Here is a 17,623-nt window from a genome sequence, read left to right as displayed (position 1 = left end):
TCAAATACTCACACTAGGGGTTTTATTATTTGTAAATCGATCCAAACATTTGTGTGCTTGTATGGCTACAAAAAAAAATGAAGGGCACAATTTTGTAATTTAAATCAGCATCTCAGAATTCTACCCCCCAAAATAGTCAGGTTCCTTAAAAAAAAACAAGAACAAAACATCTCCAAAGTATAAAACTTACTGTATTTACAACCATAATACATGAGTATAATTTCACACCATTTGCACTGTATGTTGCATCAAACATTTAACTTGACAAGTACATGTGAATGGTAGGTCTACTTTAAACTGCAACAGAGTGGATTTTATTTCACTGCCATGTAAGTCCTTGATCGTGTCTGTATTGATTATTCTTCAATACTGCAGTCATCGATCTTGATCTCAGGTCACTTAGTAGAGAACAGTCAGTGCCTAGTTGGCTGCAATATGGTTACAGTGGCTTCATGACCAAGTATTCCACATGATGGCACCACTTCTCTATCGCACTCTGTCTACCGTTCCTATACAAGGCACAGATGTCTCAGTGAAAGAGAATGTGCTTGTGCTTGGTGTTGGGAATCTGATCTCGGCTCTTCAGCCTCCTCACTGCTTCCCTCATATGCTTTGGCTGAAGCGGTGGTGTATCTCCCCACTTCTCACAAACATCCAATGCTGTAAAGACAAAGACCAACTGATTTAATACATGATACTGTAGGGAGAGGGAGGAAAATAAAAAGTCTGTTTATTCATATGTTTCAGTTTATTTGGTCTTAACACTCTGTTTTGTAAGTCTGCCACTTACCTTCTTCAACTATTTCCCCAGCAAAAACCTTAGAAATACCAGACATGGCAATCACAACATTCTGGGACACTGATGATCCTGTTATGGACTGGATCAGCTAGAAAATTTAAAAAAAAAAAAAAAAAAAAAGGATATGAAGCTGATAAAATAGTTTGAGATTCAAAAACACTCTGTCAATGCTCATAAACCACTTACCCTCTTAATAGCAGCCTTAGGGAAGGCAGAACGTCTGTACATTTCATATCGATTCAGCTGCTCTTCAGAGAAGGAGGACACCAAAACCCTTTAAAACACAGGAGAAACAAGGGATGATGGTGATGTTTAACAAGATAAGATTTTCTGAAATTGAACAATCTTCTGTTTGGTTAAAAATGTCAATCTTACTGCATCTTCTGTATTTCATCCTCATCAACCTTGTGGCGCTTTTCCTTTTTCTTCTCTGGTTCCACCTTCAGTCTTTTAGCAGCAGGTTGGCCTGAAGTTCCTTCTTCTTCATCTTCTCCAGGTGCTGGATCCTTCACAGTGGAAGACAAAATTGTTCAGTAAAATAATGAGATCCCCATAGTGTACACAGATTGTGTGAACATCCACAAAACCTCAGTGGGTTAGGTGCTGGAGACAAATATTAAACACAATGCAATGCAGCTGCAATGCTTGGTTGATTAATTGATTAGCAGATTGACAGAAAATTGATCACAAACTCTTTTAATAATTGACTCATTATTTTGATTAATTTTTAAAGAAAAAAAATCTCTGGTTCCAGCTTTGTAAATGTAAATATTTTTTGATTTCTTCAGTCTGCTATGAAAGTAAACTGAATATCTTTGGGTTGTGGACTCTTGGTTGAGGCAAAACAAGAGATTTTAGGTTGCATCTTGGGCTTTGGGAAACAGTGATCGACATATGAGACAATTTTCTGGCATTTTAAAGACCAAATAACAAATCGATTGATCGAGATAATAATCGACTGATGAACCAATAATGAAAACAATCATTAGTTGCAGCCATAAATTGCGATACAACAACCTGCACACCAGAATCACAGCTCCCTTTAACTTTATTAGCAATGTTTTGACCAATTAAAGGTTTTCTTGCTTGGTAAATTGATTAAAATTATTAATCAATAGTAAAAAATGCCAATTAATTTTCTGTGGCTCTATCATTACAGCTCTCAAGCAAGTGTGATTTTGCTGTAAATATAAGGAGAACGTAGGAATGATCCTTTAACTTGAGCCTCCTTTATAAATTAGTTCATCAACTCACAGATTTAACCTCCTGTTTGGGCTGATCTTCAGAAGACGACTCTTTGGACTCGTCTGTAGGTTTTGCTGTTACAGGTACATCTTGAGTTTCCTCTGATGTCGGGTGCTCCTCATCAGCAGAAGTTATTCTCTCAGGTGTGTCCTCAGGTTTGATCCGTGCAGGGTCTGCCATTACCACTCACTCCTAATCACACTGTCTGAAAGCTTCGGATTCTGCAAACATCAAACATAAGTTGACGTTACCGTATCAGCTTTAGCTTCTAGCAATAGCTAAAATGTGGCGCTAACGCTACATGACAAACTATTTTTACCATCTGTACACAGTATAGCGGTATTTACACGTTTTAAAAATATCCGAGTCCAAGTTAAAGGTAACTTTTGGATGAAAATATGAATACAACATGCACCTACCTTCTCTGCAGCCAGACGTCAACAAAACAGCAACAATAGCCAAGCTAACGATCGTTTAGCAGTTAGCTAATTGGAAAAGTAGCTAGCACATGGCGCACTTGTATTGTTTCTTTTCATACATCAATAAACGCTACGATTAACTTACTTATTGTGAATTTAATTTAAGCAACTCGCTACCCTAAGAGCAAAGATAGCATCGAAATGCTAAAGGTTCCTCACCTGATAGCATAAAACGCGAATTTCCGTTTCCTATTTTGTACGAACTTTATTAACACTGCTCGGTGGAAACACACAGCAATACTTAGTTATTGCTCTAATACACATTTGTATTAAATAAGGCCTTTACTGTGTATTTTCATAACTGTTAGAAACAACTTTTTAACGCTAAAAGTAAGTGAGCTAATGTAAAGTCACAAGCTACAAACTGTCAAAACAGTCAGTTAAGTCAGTTTGTTTCAAACATTCTTGTTTTTACTGTTTGCTGTGACATGATAATATCTTGTTATGAATTCTTCTTGTTCACACCCACTGAGGAATTTTGATATTGTTTAGCTGGAAAAACAAACTAATTTCATATAAAAGCTCCCTAGTTATGCTGAAAAGTCTTAGCTAGTTGTTACATTTGGTACCTGTATAATTTTTTAGAGTAATATCAAGTCACAAGTGTGTGTTGATAATCAGCTATCAATGTAGTTGAATGACTGCCAACACTAAATAACACTTGGTTTATGTTATGTAATAAACTCTGGACACTAAATGTGGTAGCAGAGCAGATATGTAAAGGACCAGTGTGTAGGATTTAGTGGCATTTTCCTCCAAAAACACTAAAGGCCCTCTTTAGAGCCAGTGTTTGGTTTGTCTGCTCTGGGCTGCTATAGAAACATAGTGGTGCAACATGGTGGGCTCCCTATGTAGATATAAAGGGCTCATTCTAAGGTCACGAAAACACAACAATTCTTATTTTCAAGTGATTATACGCTAATTGAATCATACTTATGAATATTATATTCTATTTATACCAATACATCCCCCTAAATCTTACACACTGGTCCTTTAAAACGCTGCAGGGGTATAATTTGCCTCTGTTCCTCAAGGCTGAAGACTTTTCTGTTTGCTTCTGCATGTTATTAAATCAAATTTGAGGCTTTTGATTGCACTGCACTGATTCACTGTAACTTTTATTCTCCTGTTTTATCTTTATTCTATTATTATTCTATTATTTTTTATATTATTTATCTTTATCTCTATTCTATTTTTATCTTATTTTTATTTAAAATTCTCTTCTCTTAAATCTTAAATAACTCTTCTTAATTGTATTTAAATGTCTCTCTGTAATGTGTTTCTTTTACATTTTGTCTTGATGCCTTTTATGTTTTACATAAAGCACTTTGAATTTCCTTGTTGTTGAAATGTGTCATACAAATAAACTTGGCATGACTCTGTGTTTTAGGCACCATCTTGCTTATGCCCATCCACCCCTTGTCTCCAGCAGCCAGGGCGGGGGTGCTAGAGGTCGTGTGTATGTGTGTGTGTCTGAAGGGTTTCAGATTGGAGATGCAGAAAGAAAAAAGGCAGTTTTGAGGAAGTGACGGACGGCGTTCAGGGGACTGGTCAGAGGAAGTTTGCTCGGTGCTGGTGCGGTGCTGCTGAACGAAACTTTTCCCCCTTTTAGCACCGGTGACACCGTGGATCGGGACGGACGGATCCAGCGGCTGGGGGAGCATTTGTTTCCTTTCTTCCCTAGCAGTTCTGAGGAATAACTTGGAGATTGGGAGAGAAAAAGGGGAGATCGTAGAGGAATTTCACTCCCGCAACCAACCCACCCCCCTTCCCCCTTACCCCCCTTTCCTTCTCTTCCCCGCGTCTCCTCCGATTTTCTCCGGGATCCGCGATGGGGAAGGAGCAGGAGCTTCTCGAAGCGGCTCGCACGGGAAACCTGGCCGCAGTGGAGAAGCTTTTATCCGGGAAGCGACAGTCCGCTGGCGCCGGCAGCGGATCGTCTGGGACCGGGGGAAGCGGCAACAGCGGCGGCCACGCCGCCTCCTCTCATCCGCTCTCCAGTCTGCTCAGGTAGGCTCTTGGAAAGGGAAGAGGAGGCGGATAGGACTGAATGGGAGGCAAACCCGGGTCAGCCAGCAGAGCGATCCCTGTCAAATATTGTCTGATCATTTATTGTTATAGTTTATAGTATAGTGTTTTAAATATTCTTGGCTAGTTACACAGAGTAATGCTTTTTTTTACACTGCCAAACAAACACAGCCGCGTAGGAGCAGTGGCACGCTTCTTTGTTAGCTCCCAGCTCTGTGTCCCTGCCAGCTGTATACACTGTAATGTGCATAAACGGCCTGGTTAGGTGTATTATGCAACTAAGCTACTGAAATCTGCAACAAGATGGTCTTTTTAAAAACTGGTACAGATGCATTATTAATTGCTTACATAAAGTCTAGACCTGAACACTCAGTGGTGAAGGAGGAGCAGAAAGCCAGTTGTCAGAGCCAGACTCTCATTTTCAAGTAGTATCATTGTATTGTGTTTAGACATCTTTTTTTTTTTGGTTTTCATTAGTATCCGTGGTCACAGGGGGAAGTTCCCCTGTGAGGTACACATTTGATGTGGTTTTTCACATCCATAGAAGATCTACCATATGAGAACGGTGAGGTTTACCTGCTCTGTTGTGGTTTTTGTCAAGGCACAGAACGATTTTTCCTCACTGGTGAAATGTTCTCATTCGTCCCTCCTGTTTTGTTTATGAGGTCTGATTTAGAGATAAGAAAGAAAACAATCGATATAGCCTACAGTACCTGTCATCCATGCACACATGCAATCTGTAGTCAGTCTGCCTGGAGATTCTCAGATTAAAATGCCTGATTTGGAGTGCTGGCGTACAGAAGAAGAGATATTTTCCTTAAATAGAAGATATTGGTAAAGCCTTTGGTAATGTGCCTGAATCCCTAGTCCTGTTTTTAATAATGTAAAATTGCATCAAATTCCTCCCTGTATCATGAAAAGACAGCTGGGTTGCACCAAGTTTGGATGTACCGTCCCTCTAACTTTTTGCAGATGAGGGCTGCAGGGTGATATTAAATAACAGGGTGAAATATAATAGATCTGATAAGTTTTGAGTTTCATTTTGTCATGCAGATATTATCTGAATTATAGGCTTACTGCCACAGCATTGTTGAATTATCCTGGGGTGAAACATATTGTTCTGGATCCTTATAATGCAGTTTCATAATGTACCCATAGCTGAGAGAGCCATTGTGCTGTAAATGCAATATTATGACCTTCCAAGAAAGAGGAGACCAGACTTGTTGTTCAGGAAGAGCGTACTCCTTAAGGCTACATAGGCTTCTATATGACTGCCTATAGATAAAGATGAACTTCGAGATAAAACTTCTGGCCAGCTGTCGTGCTGCATGTCAAAAGCCTCGCTTCCCTGCACCATTATTTTAATGCCGAGCACATGCAGATGAACTTGTATCAATAAGAACATAATATTGCTCCTCTGGGAGTCCAGTGCCAACCACCTTCATCTGAGGGAGAAGTGTTTCAGCGAATCTGGAGGTGATGCATCACTGTGTTACTTAGTGCAGACTGCACAGTGTACTCAAGGTAATTACATTAAACCCTTCTAATCGGAAATCCAATTCAGAGATGTCATGTAGTCAAGGCTGACTCCGTCTCTCCCTCCTCACAAATCTGTGAGCAAACTGAAGAGCCCATTGTGTGTCATGTACTCTGACTTAAGCAATCGATGCTTGGCAAGGGTAGCTCTGGGAAATTATTAGCTAGACTTTGTCGGAAATGTCAAGACATAAAAAGCCTGTTGCGTGTGGACACCTGAGCTTATGTGACAGGCTCTTAGAATATAACAAGTCGCACGGTTATTGACCGGGGTTAAGCTCGGGGAATTGTCGCTATTGTGTGTGACATTTGATTTAGTTTGCATAACTGAAATGTCAATACGTTTAAGGTGAATTACTACAGTGGCACTGGCTGTGGGTTGGTGTGATTTGTTTTGTTTTTTTCCCCCCCCTTAACCTGCATTGCTCAGGTGACTTATTCATCATCCATTGTTAGAAAGTGTAGGCCTGTAATCCTGTCAGATGAGGTTTGATCTTTAGCAAATTGATTGGCTCTAATGTCAGAAAGAGTAGGAAGGGTTGCGTGTTTATTTTAACTCTTGCTGCACTCTAGTTTATTATAAGGACATTAACATCCACATTGGTTTGTAGCCTAAATAGTCGTTTAATTAGACTTGTTTAATCTGCTGCTGTTCTAGCAAGGTGAAAGGCTTTATGGACAGGATACAGTAAATAATAACTACCTGTTTATTATATTGACTAAATATGTATCGGCTGTGTAGATGAATTATCTAACCTAATTGGCGTCATTATTATTCTCTGAAGGTGTGTTGTGTGTGTTTTCCAGTAGATTTTTGGCGTTCCTGCCCTGGAATGGGGCGCATGTCAAGACCTGCAGTGTTTTTGTAACCAGGCAGTTGTACAGCTCTGCTCTGCGGAATGTCTGCTTTCCCAGGAGGCTGCATCCCAGTGGTTGCCATGGGATAGACACTGACCCCGGCATGTTTAACACAGCCGCCGCCCCAAACATTTGTTCCGTGGTGCTCCATTAACACCAAAATGAGCTGGGCAGGGCTTTCCCCCAAGTAGTAAGGTCACGGTGTAACCTTTGTTGCACCAACCACCATGCAGTGGTGGTTGGAGTTTGACTGATGAAGTACACTTGTGATGAGTTGATTCTTGAATTATTTAGTCCATGTCGTGGCATAGTTCTGCTGTGTTTTCCCTCTATGCCATAGTTTTTTTGCTTGGGCCCCATGACCTGTTTTGATCCCAGGGATCTACAGGAAGAGCTCTTCACTAGCACTTCCTGGCCCAGGTTGTCCAAACACAGGCAGCTGCTGTGGTTAGACCAGAGGTAAGACAAGTCCCTGGCAGGGAAAGTGCCTGCCCACTGAGGGGAAATTAACAGAGGAATGCATGGAGTGCTGGACAGACGCTCTGAGAGCTTAGCCAGATGAGGGCTCGTCTCCCAGCTTCACAGCCATGTCCTTTGTCCCACTGACAAAGCGTAGAATGACGGCTTTTCATATTCATATAAGTCCCTAAGGACCATTCGGGGGCTTTTCTATACTTTTTAGTCACACAAAGAAAATTGAGCTGTAATTTGGATAGAACCGGACCACCTATTTAGAGCATCATTTAGGCTGCTTCCCTGTTGCTGTGGGCTAACGCAAGTGTGTCTTTTGCTGATAAACATAAGCTTAAGATAATCACAAAGGCCTCTTGAAATATATTTACTCATGTTTTTCCTTTCCGTTAATACTAGCGAGGAAAGCTTTTCTATCACTGTGATGACTCGGTTAGCATTTTAAGAGGGCTGGGCACTACTCCAGATCATTCCATCTCATTACATCCACAATTTCTGGCTCATTCCAAGCAGACCCATGCTGTCAGACTGGTGTCAGCAGAGAAAATATCTGCAGCATAAGAAGTAGCACATACTGTCCTTTTTTAAAAACAGACTTTCCCCCTTACCTTCTCTGTTAGTAGGATCTGTGTGCATGCAGAATTCACTGAGTGTGAAGGTGCACTGTAGGGCTTTTGTGGTGTTTTCTGCAGATGACAGGATCTCAGTGGGAATCTGACAGCCTCGGCGTTCAGCCGTGTGTCATAGTAGCTATCAAAGTTCACGCAAACTTTCTCACTGCCCGCTGTTTGTGCAGGCGGACGGCGTTAACAAGGCGGTTTCTATTGCTTTGACAGTACTGGAATGCATCATTCACTCTGAGGTGAACTGAGAGCTGGGCAAACAGCAGGACTAGCAGTCACATTTCATCAATTGCTGACCTCTGAACTGAAAGAAACTGTAGCTGGTTCAACCCAGGAGGGAGCAGTGGTAGCTGGGAAATCTAACACCACCATGTTAGCATTCCAGGAGCATCTGAGTTTGGAATGCTCTGCGCGTTATGTTTACGGCCCATGTTTGTGTAGTCTAAGAAAGCAGGCAGGAAGGCGCTCTGTAGCGGTGATGCATTCCACATACGTGTATGTTGAGGGAGCAGAAACTGACAAATAATATAACGTCTTTCCTATGCAGTGTGCAGCCATCTTTACTAAAACCAAATGGTGGTAGGCTAAAAATAGCTTTCATCCAACTGGGTCAGGGGTTTCTTGATTAGTTTGCAGAAGAAAAGGCTGCCTAGGAGTTTTGTAAGGATGCCAAGCAACAATAGTGACAACAATGATTTTAATAGCACTTTTCACAACATTACAAAGTGGTCGATAATTAAGACACATTAGTTGTCATGTTTCAAGAAAACACACTGTAATTTATTCTTTTCAGCTTTATGTGCTTCCTGTATTAGAAGAAAACGTTTCTTACATATAAGAAGGGCCGGAACAGACAGACACATTCACTGGATCCTATATGTGCTTGTTTATGTGAACTCTCTTTCAACTCACTCTCTGAAAACCTTATAATAACAAACGGACAAATGGAAATGATAAGGCTGCTGAGGTTGTGGTGTATCTCTGTGTGTGGTCTCTGTTTTTTTGAACCCACTTATTGGAAGAGGTACAACAACAATGACCAGAGATGTCAGGCCCACCCTCTCGACCCGCGCAGGCCTACATGTGTTAGCTGGCTGTTAGCAGCCCAGACATTTTCGTCCATCTGGCCTTCTGGCTGGCGTCCTCCTCTCTCTCTCTCTCTCTCTCACTCTGCTGGTCTCAGCAGTCTTCTTGCCCACCTGCTGGGCCCACACCAACCTCCACTCCACCTCCAGACTTCAAACATGTTGTACTTGGAGACAGAGTAATGGCACTGTGTTCACACAATGTGTTCTCACTGTGTTCACACAGGAAACAAATTAGCGTAGATATTTTTAAAACGGGTAAATACTCTTTTGCTTTGCTAAATCTGCAAAAAAGAAACATAAGAAGTATTCTGGACTGCACTAGCCTTATCTTGACTAAGCAGACTGGTAAGGACTGACTGTGAAACACACTTATTTTTATACTCATGCAGTATATCATGAATAAGGTGTTACATAGAAAAGTTTTAGGGTCACAAAAACTTAGTAACAACCATAAAAATTGCTGTACCTAAGCTAAAGAATTACTTTGTGGATGAATTTTGTGAGCTAACGGCACATCCATCCGGCAAGGTTTTAGTCATAAGTGAACATCAACTTGCTCTTTCAAGCAAAACAGCTCAGCGGATGGTGGTTTGAATAGTGAGGTCAGTGTAGTTGTGCAGTTGTGTGGGAAATGCCAGCTTGTTGGGAGACGGGCTGTGATTGAATGTGTTTCCCTTCTTTTCTCGCCCCATCTGATTCTCCCCCATTTTCTTTTCTTCTATATTCATCCCACCTTTTCAGCCTGCCACCGCTGTTTTTCATGCCCATCATTTTGATTCTGCTGGAGCCCACTGGACTGCTGTGATCATAGTCTGGACATATGCAGTTTATTCACACCTCCTGCTGCAACACAGTAGCTCTGTGAAATGCTCGCTATGGTGTGTTTATGAGCCATGAAGACTCAATCAGGCTTTGTTAAGGCTTTGCACTACGACTGAATTGGCAAATGAGCTACCGTATCTCTGGCTTTATTTCAGCACCGTTCCACTTTAACTTGAGCTGTTTACTGTAGCACTAAAAAGACATTCATTTGTTTTAGTAGCCTTGTCAGCAGTTTTATTGTCCAACACTTCTTCTTCTTAAGATTTTCTGAAATGGTTTAGGCTGCCAATGTCAAGGGATGATAAATTGTAACAACTGCTTGCCTTCAAAATTCAGCTATAATTTCTCTTTAGCTGCAAGGCTGTATGGATGACGATGTTGGTCTGTCGCTCCACCACTTTGGTCCAGACTGAAATATCTCAACAAATATCGGATGGACTGCCATGAATTGTTGTAGAACCATTCATGGTCCTCAGAGGATGATTCCTAATGATTTCAGTGATCCCTTGACTTTTCCTGTAGTGTCACCATGAGGTTGACATTTATGTTTCAGAGTGACATGCCTCGTATCTGATGGAATGTTATAAAATTTGTCCCCCTCAGGATAAATAGCAATAATTTTGGTGATCCTGTCTTTTAATCCAGCACCATCATCAGATCAAACAATTCATTTGTCCAATGCTTTGATTTATGACCATATACCTGCAAAACTAATGACATTTTCACCGGGCCTCAGCTGTATTTGTGTTTATTGCTAATTAGCAGATGTTAGCATGCTATCATGCTAAACTAAAATGGTAAAGAACATGGTAAAATTATACCTGCTAAACATGGAGCATGCTAGTATTATCATTGTGAGCATGTTAGCATGCTGACAATAGCATTTAGCTCAAAGCATAGCTGTGCCTCTCAGTGGCTGTAGACTCTTTCTTGTAGCTACATGTAATATTTGTGCCACTGCAATATGGGCTCAACAGGATTTCCACAAAATCTAAGCTTAACCATAAATGGTCATAATCATAAACCATTCGATTATGAAATTATCTTCTGACGTAGTTTTAAGACATCTTAGTCATAGAATTATTACAGCTGTGTCATAGTTGTGTCATAGATTTAAATTTTGTGGTCTGATTTGTTTCCCTATTGCTACCTTATTTATAAGACTGCTTCAGAACAATAGAGGCTTTATCCTTTAATCTTCCATGGTAAGTACGTATGACTTCATTAGAGTAATAGTTTCTCTTTGGTCCTTACATGGTCACTTGTCAGAGATTTTATTTAGCTCATCAAGTCAAGTAGTGTTGTCCTCAGTGAGCCTGGAGGACTCTGGCAGGTACTTCAGTCTCTCTGATGATGCTCAGGTTGGCTGTTGGGCAGCGGGGCATCTGGTTTCAGCACCCGCCAGGAGTGTGCATAATTAAGCCCAATTTCCCTGACGGTGGCTGACATGCGCCAGTCACTGCTGGGCTCAGTGCCCTGGGCCAGACTAATCCCTGGCAGTATGATCACACCGCTAATAGGCTGGAGGACAAATCTGTTTATTTGACACTGGGTTCACAACTCACCTGGGTTCTTATTTGCTTTAACTCTCTATTGAATTTTGCCTGGCCCGTGCTCCAGGGCTCCATAAGTAAACATTTAATTATATATCATGACCTTTGGTTCCATTGCAATTATTCTTGGTTATTGACATATATGTGCAGTTTACTTTGAATACCTTCTGTTGTTAAAAAAAAACAGGTTTATGTATGATACACTAAAGATATTTGCTCTGAAAGGCAATGGAACTAGTAATTCAGGTTAGTCCTGGTCATCATATCTAGCAAAGTAACTCATAAGCATTTTAATCATCATTGTATCTGACGCATCCCTGCTTAGCAGTCTGACAGAGATGAGTGAATATGGATCAAATTATCCATACAAACTTGATTTAATCTGACATTCAAACACATCAGCTAACTTGATTTTAGTTTAGCTTAGTCTTCTGTCTGTGCATTTTAAAAGCTGAGCCCCATTTGGACTTCAGAAAAACAGCAGGGATTCATGTTTAAGCCTACATATTTTAAAATGCCTTCAGTATGTGTGACTAACATCAGTAGACTAATGGAGAGATACATAAAAGAGAGAAAATGTTATTATCCTTCCTCCTCTCGTTCTGGCCAGGCTTTGTACAACACAGAATTACAGCCCCCCAGAATCTCTTTCAAACTTCAGCTTCATCCTGCTGATATTCCCTCAGGGAAATTAAGGATTAGCTCAGCCTTTCAAACAGGAATTCCTCAGTTAGTTCCCATGAATGTGCCCCCTCCCAATCCAAATCAACTCTGTTTTGCCCATTGCCCTGCTATGGGCCTAAGCCCCGTCCCTCAGTTAGGTTAGTTGTGAGCCGTAGTAAGAGGATGAAGTGGATTGTCGAGCGCTACTCTGATTCGTGCCCTTGAGTGCCGCACTGGCAAAATGCTCAGAGGACGTGACACTGGGACTGTTACCACAGGCAGCTTCTGCTTATAGCAAATGTAAACACGACGACAGTGGAAAAATGTAATGAGCAGACATCTTCATTCCCTCTACAAGAAGAAGATTATAAGATTAATTAACACCCATGTCCCTGGTTAGAGCTGTAATGTTATGGAAATTGAAAGCAGAGAGTGACATAATTTTGTGGTTTGCAATGCATGACGCTCCGGTTTTCTTTTGTCATGTGGCTGACGTGACACAATTTTTGTGTTTCTGGGTGGCATATTTAGAACTTCTGGCAATGACACATCAGAGTCATGACCGCTGAGGAGGACCAGTGTGCAAAAGCATGTATGTAGGTTTTTAAAATTGGTGACTGTGACTGAAAAAGAAGCCTTGCGAAATGGATTTTTTTTCTCACATAGCTTTTTTTTTTTTATTAAGTTGAGTATTATAACATAGTATATATGTTATGTTTCCCAGATTTATTGAAATTTTTAGTCTAGACCCTACTTAGATGTACACGTAACACAAGATAGCCTATTGTATTACAAAAAGCACAAGAAAAATGTCCAAATGTTCACTTACATGACAATACAATCAAATCAAAGTCATACTGATTATGAGCCCAATCCCATGGCACACCTTCTTCTCTCACCTCTCTGGTTATCATTACTGACCAATGCCTGATTTTGTTATATTCTCCAGTCGTATTCGCTGCTCCGTTCGTGTTTATGTTAATTTGTTTATGGGGTTTTGCTGTAAGCTGTTACATAACTCTTTTTTTTTTTATCTAGGACAGCAACTAGAGGACTGTTTCTGTCTCCATTTTCCCTTTTGATATGTTCAGCGGCCACGCACAAGGCAGTGTTGGCTCTTTGCTGCAAATGTTGTTACTGGTTCTGGAGGAATGGGGAGGAAGTAGATTTGTGATGCCTTAAGAGCTGGCATAATCGCAGCTTGCACATTTTTCCCCTTGCTAACAGAAATTTATCAATCCCCAGAATTTCCTCCCGCCACATTTTCCCACTCTAGTATTTCCTCTTTGCACGCCCTGCTTTTTTTTGATGTGTCTTAATGGCTGCCTGACTTGGTAAGATGATTCCCAGAAGGTCCGCTGTAAGAAATAAACAGCTTAGGCTATGACTAGTAGAGTGGTGCATCTCTGTGTGTCTGTGCTCTGTCAGGCCCATTGTTCTGCAAGCCATAGAGCCCTCCAAGACACTTATTTAATGAGACGGCTCTGACTGTGTAATTGCAGACTGCTTTGAGAACTATTATGGGAGATGTATTTTAAGGGGGCAAAAACAGCCATTACTGTGACAAAAACGAGCAGAGTGTGTGTGAAACAAAGTCACACAGCACAACCGAAGCTGATATGAGCGGCCTGAGCATCCTGCTGCCACGCCATCTACGCTCACCACACTAGTTACATCATGGATCACTTCATATTGTGTTTGTTAGTGTGTTCATGTATAAATTGAGTTGGGTTTTTTTCTGTGCTGAAGATTTGCAGTTAGCCTGTTCTTTTTCTCTAAAGGCTTCATTCATAGAAGTTACTTGCTTGCATGAAAATCCAGTCATCCAGTCATAATTTATGAAGTTATCCAACTGTCAAATCAGTAGTTTGCATTGGGTTTTAGGCTGTTTTCTATAATATATCACAAGCTAAGTGAGTGGTAAATTTTTTAAAAATTTCTCCTCCATTCATGATTGATTCTCTGTGAGGCCCAAAGGTTTTGCTCCCATTCTCTTTCTGTATGGCAAATGACTGGTCTCAGATATTTGGTTCACTAGTGCTGGGATTTCCTTGTCACATGATTTATTTAGGATGTGCTAAGGTCTTTCAGAGTGCTTTTCAGCCCACTCCTGGCACTCCATCTCACCAGACATCCTTTAGCTTCTTAAATTACTCCCTCCATTTCTCTTTACTTGCACCCCCCCCCCCCCCCCCCCCCCCCCTCCCCTCTCCCTCCCCTCTCCCTCCCCTATCGCTGTTCTCTCTCCTCCTCACCACAGCACTCTTTGCAAATTAAAAGAAACAAACCAATCTGAGCTGACAGCCCGGTTCAGCTCAAGTGAATGAAAGTGCTAGGCTAATGCCGGCCTAGCTTACACTTCACCCCCATCGGTGCTTTTTTGGCTCACTCTTAATGCTTTGTTTGTGGTTGCATACATTGCCTAACAAAAGCCTATTCTACTTCAGGACTTGGCTGAGATAAAATCAGGCTTAAGTTGCATGGAGTAATTGTAAAATAGATGTAATTAGCTCATCTCAGCTGCAGCTCCGTGGTGATAGCGTTTGTTCTCCTTCCTGGTTTTCTGGTTCGATGCTGCTGCTGCTTGCATGTGTTTCCTCTAGAGACAGAGAGAGTGCGTGAAGGTGCACCCCCCCCCCGACCTGTGTGTGGGACGGGTGTAGCTGTGGCTGGCTGGGACCTGAGATAGCAATCAGAACAGAATCTGTCACACCCACAGTTCAGAGACTTTACAGAAGGATAGGCAGTGTTTGTTTAGTGTATATATGTATGTGTATTGCCTGTGTTATGGAAGCCTAACAATCTATTCTTCTCCCAACAGTATCTGGAGAGGCCCCAATGTGAATTGTGTGGACAGCACTGGATACACCCCCCTCCACCACGCCGCCCTGAACGGACACAGGTAGATCAGTGATAAACAACTCTGTGAATTGTAGTGTTTTAGCCTGTTTCAGTTCCTCTGTTTATGCTCTTCGTTAAATGAGGTCTGCCCTCACAGTGAATTGTCCCACTGGGAAGATTAAGCTATTGATTAGCCATTTGCTAAGGGGGTGTGTATTTATTAGTGTGGTTTATTTTCTGACCCGCAGCGAGGTGGTGGAGGCGCTGCTACGAAACGAGGCCTTGACCAACATCGCCGACAACAAGGGCTGCTACCCTCTCCATCTGGCTGCATGGAAGGGAGATGAACATATCGTCAAACTGCTCATTCACCAAGGACCTTCACACCCTAAACTCAACGAGCAGGTCTGGCACCGCATTTACTTTTTTATGTGTTATAAGGTTTCAGTTTTGAATGATTTTGCTCTTCCATCAGTTTCTTAACCCACTTTTAAGGTAGTGAAAACTGCACACATTTAAATCCCAGAAAACTTTGCTTTTCAGCACAATTCAAGCGGTTTCATTATTGCAGTTCTGATAGATTAGTCAGCAGGTCACCCGTTCGGTCAGGAGGTTGACCTTTAGCAACAAAATGTCACACGGAGATATTTTTTCTAGATCAGCATGGCATGTGCAATTTTTGCTCTATATTTTAACTAAATGAATGTCAAAGAAGAATGTGACCTGAGTGCATTAACCTCAGTTGCATCATGAGTCTGACTTTTACTGTGTTACTGATACTTTGGTACGTGACGTGCTTGGACGCCATGCTAGTTTGAGAAGTGCTTGTTCGCCCTAACCATTTTAACCGTTTAACTCTTTACGTTTCATTTTTGGTTTAGTTGCTTTACCGCACAGACAACCTCGAGACCGGCACCATTATCTGGCCTGCCCTGTTTGGGATGAGGAGAAATGACCCATTATGAGCTTTATAAATGTTGTCAGTACCATGAAATGTATCCAACAGCGAACCAGCTTTTGGATATAAATTCTGAAATCAGCTAGATTTAGAAATATCTTTGTCATTATGTGTCATTTCTCTGTTCATGACATCTGATTGTTCATTAACTCAACTTTGATTTTTTTTTCTCCTTTTTATTTAGTTTGACTCATTTGTGATCATCATTCATTCATTCATTGCTTGTCTGAACCAAAACCATCGGCTTATCTTCTCTTCCTCCCTCCCAGAGCTCTGTAGACCATAAAGAGTTCAAACGCTGTGGGCCCTTTGACCCCTATATTAATTCCAAGGTGTGTACACGGTGCTGCCGAAACAACATTTCCTTTTTAAGTGCTTCTCTTCTGCTTTACTGCTGTGTTGGCTTGCTGTGCTTGAGTTTGGTTTGTTACTGCTGCTTGCGGGGGCTACTCTGCTGCAGAGATATGGGGGTGCTTTTAATTTCACTCGCTATCGGTGGATCTCTGTCCTCTGGCTTTCCACTCATGTTCGCTCGCCATCCTGAATTTTATTGAGATGTTATGTAAAACGTAAGTTACGCTGCATTGCAACATGCCCACTACCAAAGGTTTTCTTGAAACTCTTTGCTACATGTTACAATACTGTCGTACCAGCTTTTTGATTAGGGTCAGGAATAAATTGGGCTTTGGATTAAAATGTTCTAGAAAGTCAAGTAAATGCCTGCCCCTCATGGGCCACTGTATCTGATTTGTGTTAATGTTGCTCTTCAGGATGAGAAAATTGAGCAAATTTGATTTGAAAACTTGTATAATATGTAGCCTGAAGCAGCGCAGTTGTTGGCACCAAACATCCAGCAGCAGGAGAAATATTGTCCAACACAAACCACACTATCAATTAATATACAACCACCATTACGCTATTAAATTATTAGGTTGAAAGATGGAGTATCTCACAGGAAGTCTTTTGTAAAACCTGCCTCCAGCATACAGCACTGTTGGCTGCTGTATACTGTTGACTGTTTACTGCTACAAACTGAGTGCCTGGTAGATGAATTGTTTAGTGCTGCAACTAATTATTATTTTCATTATTGATGAGTGAATTATTTTTCCGATTACTATATCAATCAAAGCAAATGGTGAACACAAGCTAGCTCAATCCAGTCTGATCTATAAAACCCAAACTATTCATTATAATAAAATATGAATATAAAATATAATAATATACATATGAGAAGTGCAACTTATTATTTGTTAGGCTCTAACCAGCTAAATGTACTTTTTTTTTGCCACTCTACTAGATGGATTTCCATGTAATTTGCAACAGACATTTATGTTCCCTTAAGGATAAAATGTAATAACTTTGGTGATCCTCTGATTTTTCCCCCATACTTAGTGCTGTCATCAGGTCAATGTTTTAATTGGTCAAACACTCGGATTTATGATTTACCTTGTGAGGCAGCTGGATTCGCGAGATTACGACATCACTCGAGAATCCATTTGTCAGGCTTCAAATCTTGCAAATCCAGCTGCCGAGCAATGGAGGACAGTGACAGAGATGGTTCGTCCAATCACATGCCAAGTATTTTTTGAAAGTTCTTACCCTTTTCCAAACAGTTTCCAGGTGCAACTTCTCAGATGGATCTGTGTAACAAACCATCTG

At 41.2% G+C, this 17,623-nt stretch overlaps 2 protein-coding genes across 9 annotated transcripts in view; one reads left to right on the top strand and one right to left on the bottom strand.

The window, feature by feature from the left end:
• taf11 (TAF11 RNA polymerase II, TATA box binding protein (TBP)-associated factor) lies at positions 1-4,326 on the bottom strand. Of its 2 annotated transcripts, none has more exons than XM_042409043.1 (6): positions 4,303-4,326; positions 2,054-2,265; positions 1,175-1,305; positions 986-1,073; positions 791-887; positions 1-660 (listed from the first exon to the last, which is right to left on the bottom strand). In XM_042409043.1, exons 2-6 carry the CDS (start codon positions 2,222-2,224, stop codon positions 530-532), a joined length of 618 nt encoding a protein of 205 aa, XP_042264977.1. In that variant the 5' UTR covers positions 2,225-2,265; positions 4,303-4,326; the 3' UTR covers positions 1-529. The 2 variants fall into 2 exon arrangements, with proteins under 2 accessions (XP_042264977.1, XP_042264976.1); XM_042409042.1 differs by lacking the exon at positions 4,303-4,326 and adding an exon at positions 2,464-2,708.
• LOC121895655 (ankyrin repeat and SAM domain-containing protein 1A-like) overlaps positions 4,303-17,623 on the top strand; it is a 63,883-nt gene continuing 50,562 nt past the window's right edge. For 6 of the 7 annotated variants that reach the window (XM_042409040.1, XM_042409041.1, XM_042409039.1 and 3 more), the window contains exons 1-4: positions 4,303-4,533; positions 14,987-15,067; positions 15,255-15,411; positions 16,234-16,296. In XM_042409040.1, coding sequence (XP_042264974.1) covers positions 4,355-4,533; positions 14,987-15,067; positions 15,255-15,411; positions 16,234-16,296 — 480 coding nt within the window. In that variant the 5' untranslated portion in view covers positions 4,303-4,354. The remainder of the gene's footprint in view (positions 4,534-14,986; positions 15,068-15,254; positions 15,412-16,233; positions 16,297-17,623) is intronic. The other variant, XM_042409038.1, reaches the window with a different exon arrangement.

The sequence above is a fragment of the Thunnus maccoyii genome, chromosome 4 (genome assembly GCF_910596095.1).
Source record: "Thunnus maccoyii chromosome 4, fThuMac1.1, whole genome shotgun sequence".
NCBI lineage: Eukaryota > Metazoa > Chordata > Actinopteri > Scombriformes > Scombridae > Thunnus > Thunnus maccoyii.
Note: the sequence above shows the minus strand (reverse complement) of the source record. Positions and strands in the feature narration are given on the sequence as shown.

Coding starts and splice junctions, on each gene's coding strand:
- taf11 (XM_042409043.1), bottom strand. CDS start 2,224: ATGGCAGACCCTGCACGGATCAAACCTGAGGACACACCTGAGAGAATA. Junction 888..985: donor CTAAGGCTGCTATTAAGAGG/GTAAGTGGTTTA, acceptor TAAATTTTCTAG/CTGATCCAGTCCATAACAGG. Junction 661..790: donor TGGGGAAATAGTTGAAGAAG/GTAAGTGGCAGA, acceptor TTGTCTTTACAG/CATTGGATGTTTGTGAGAAG.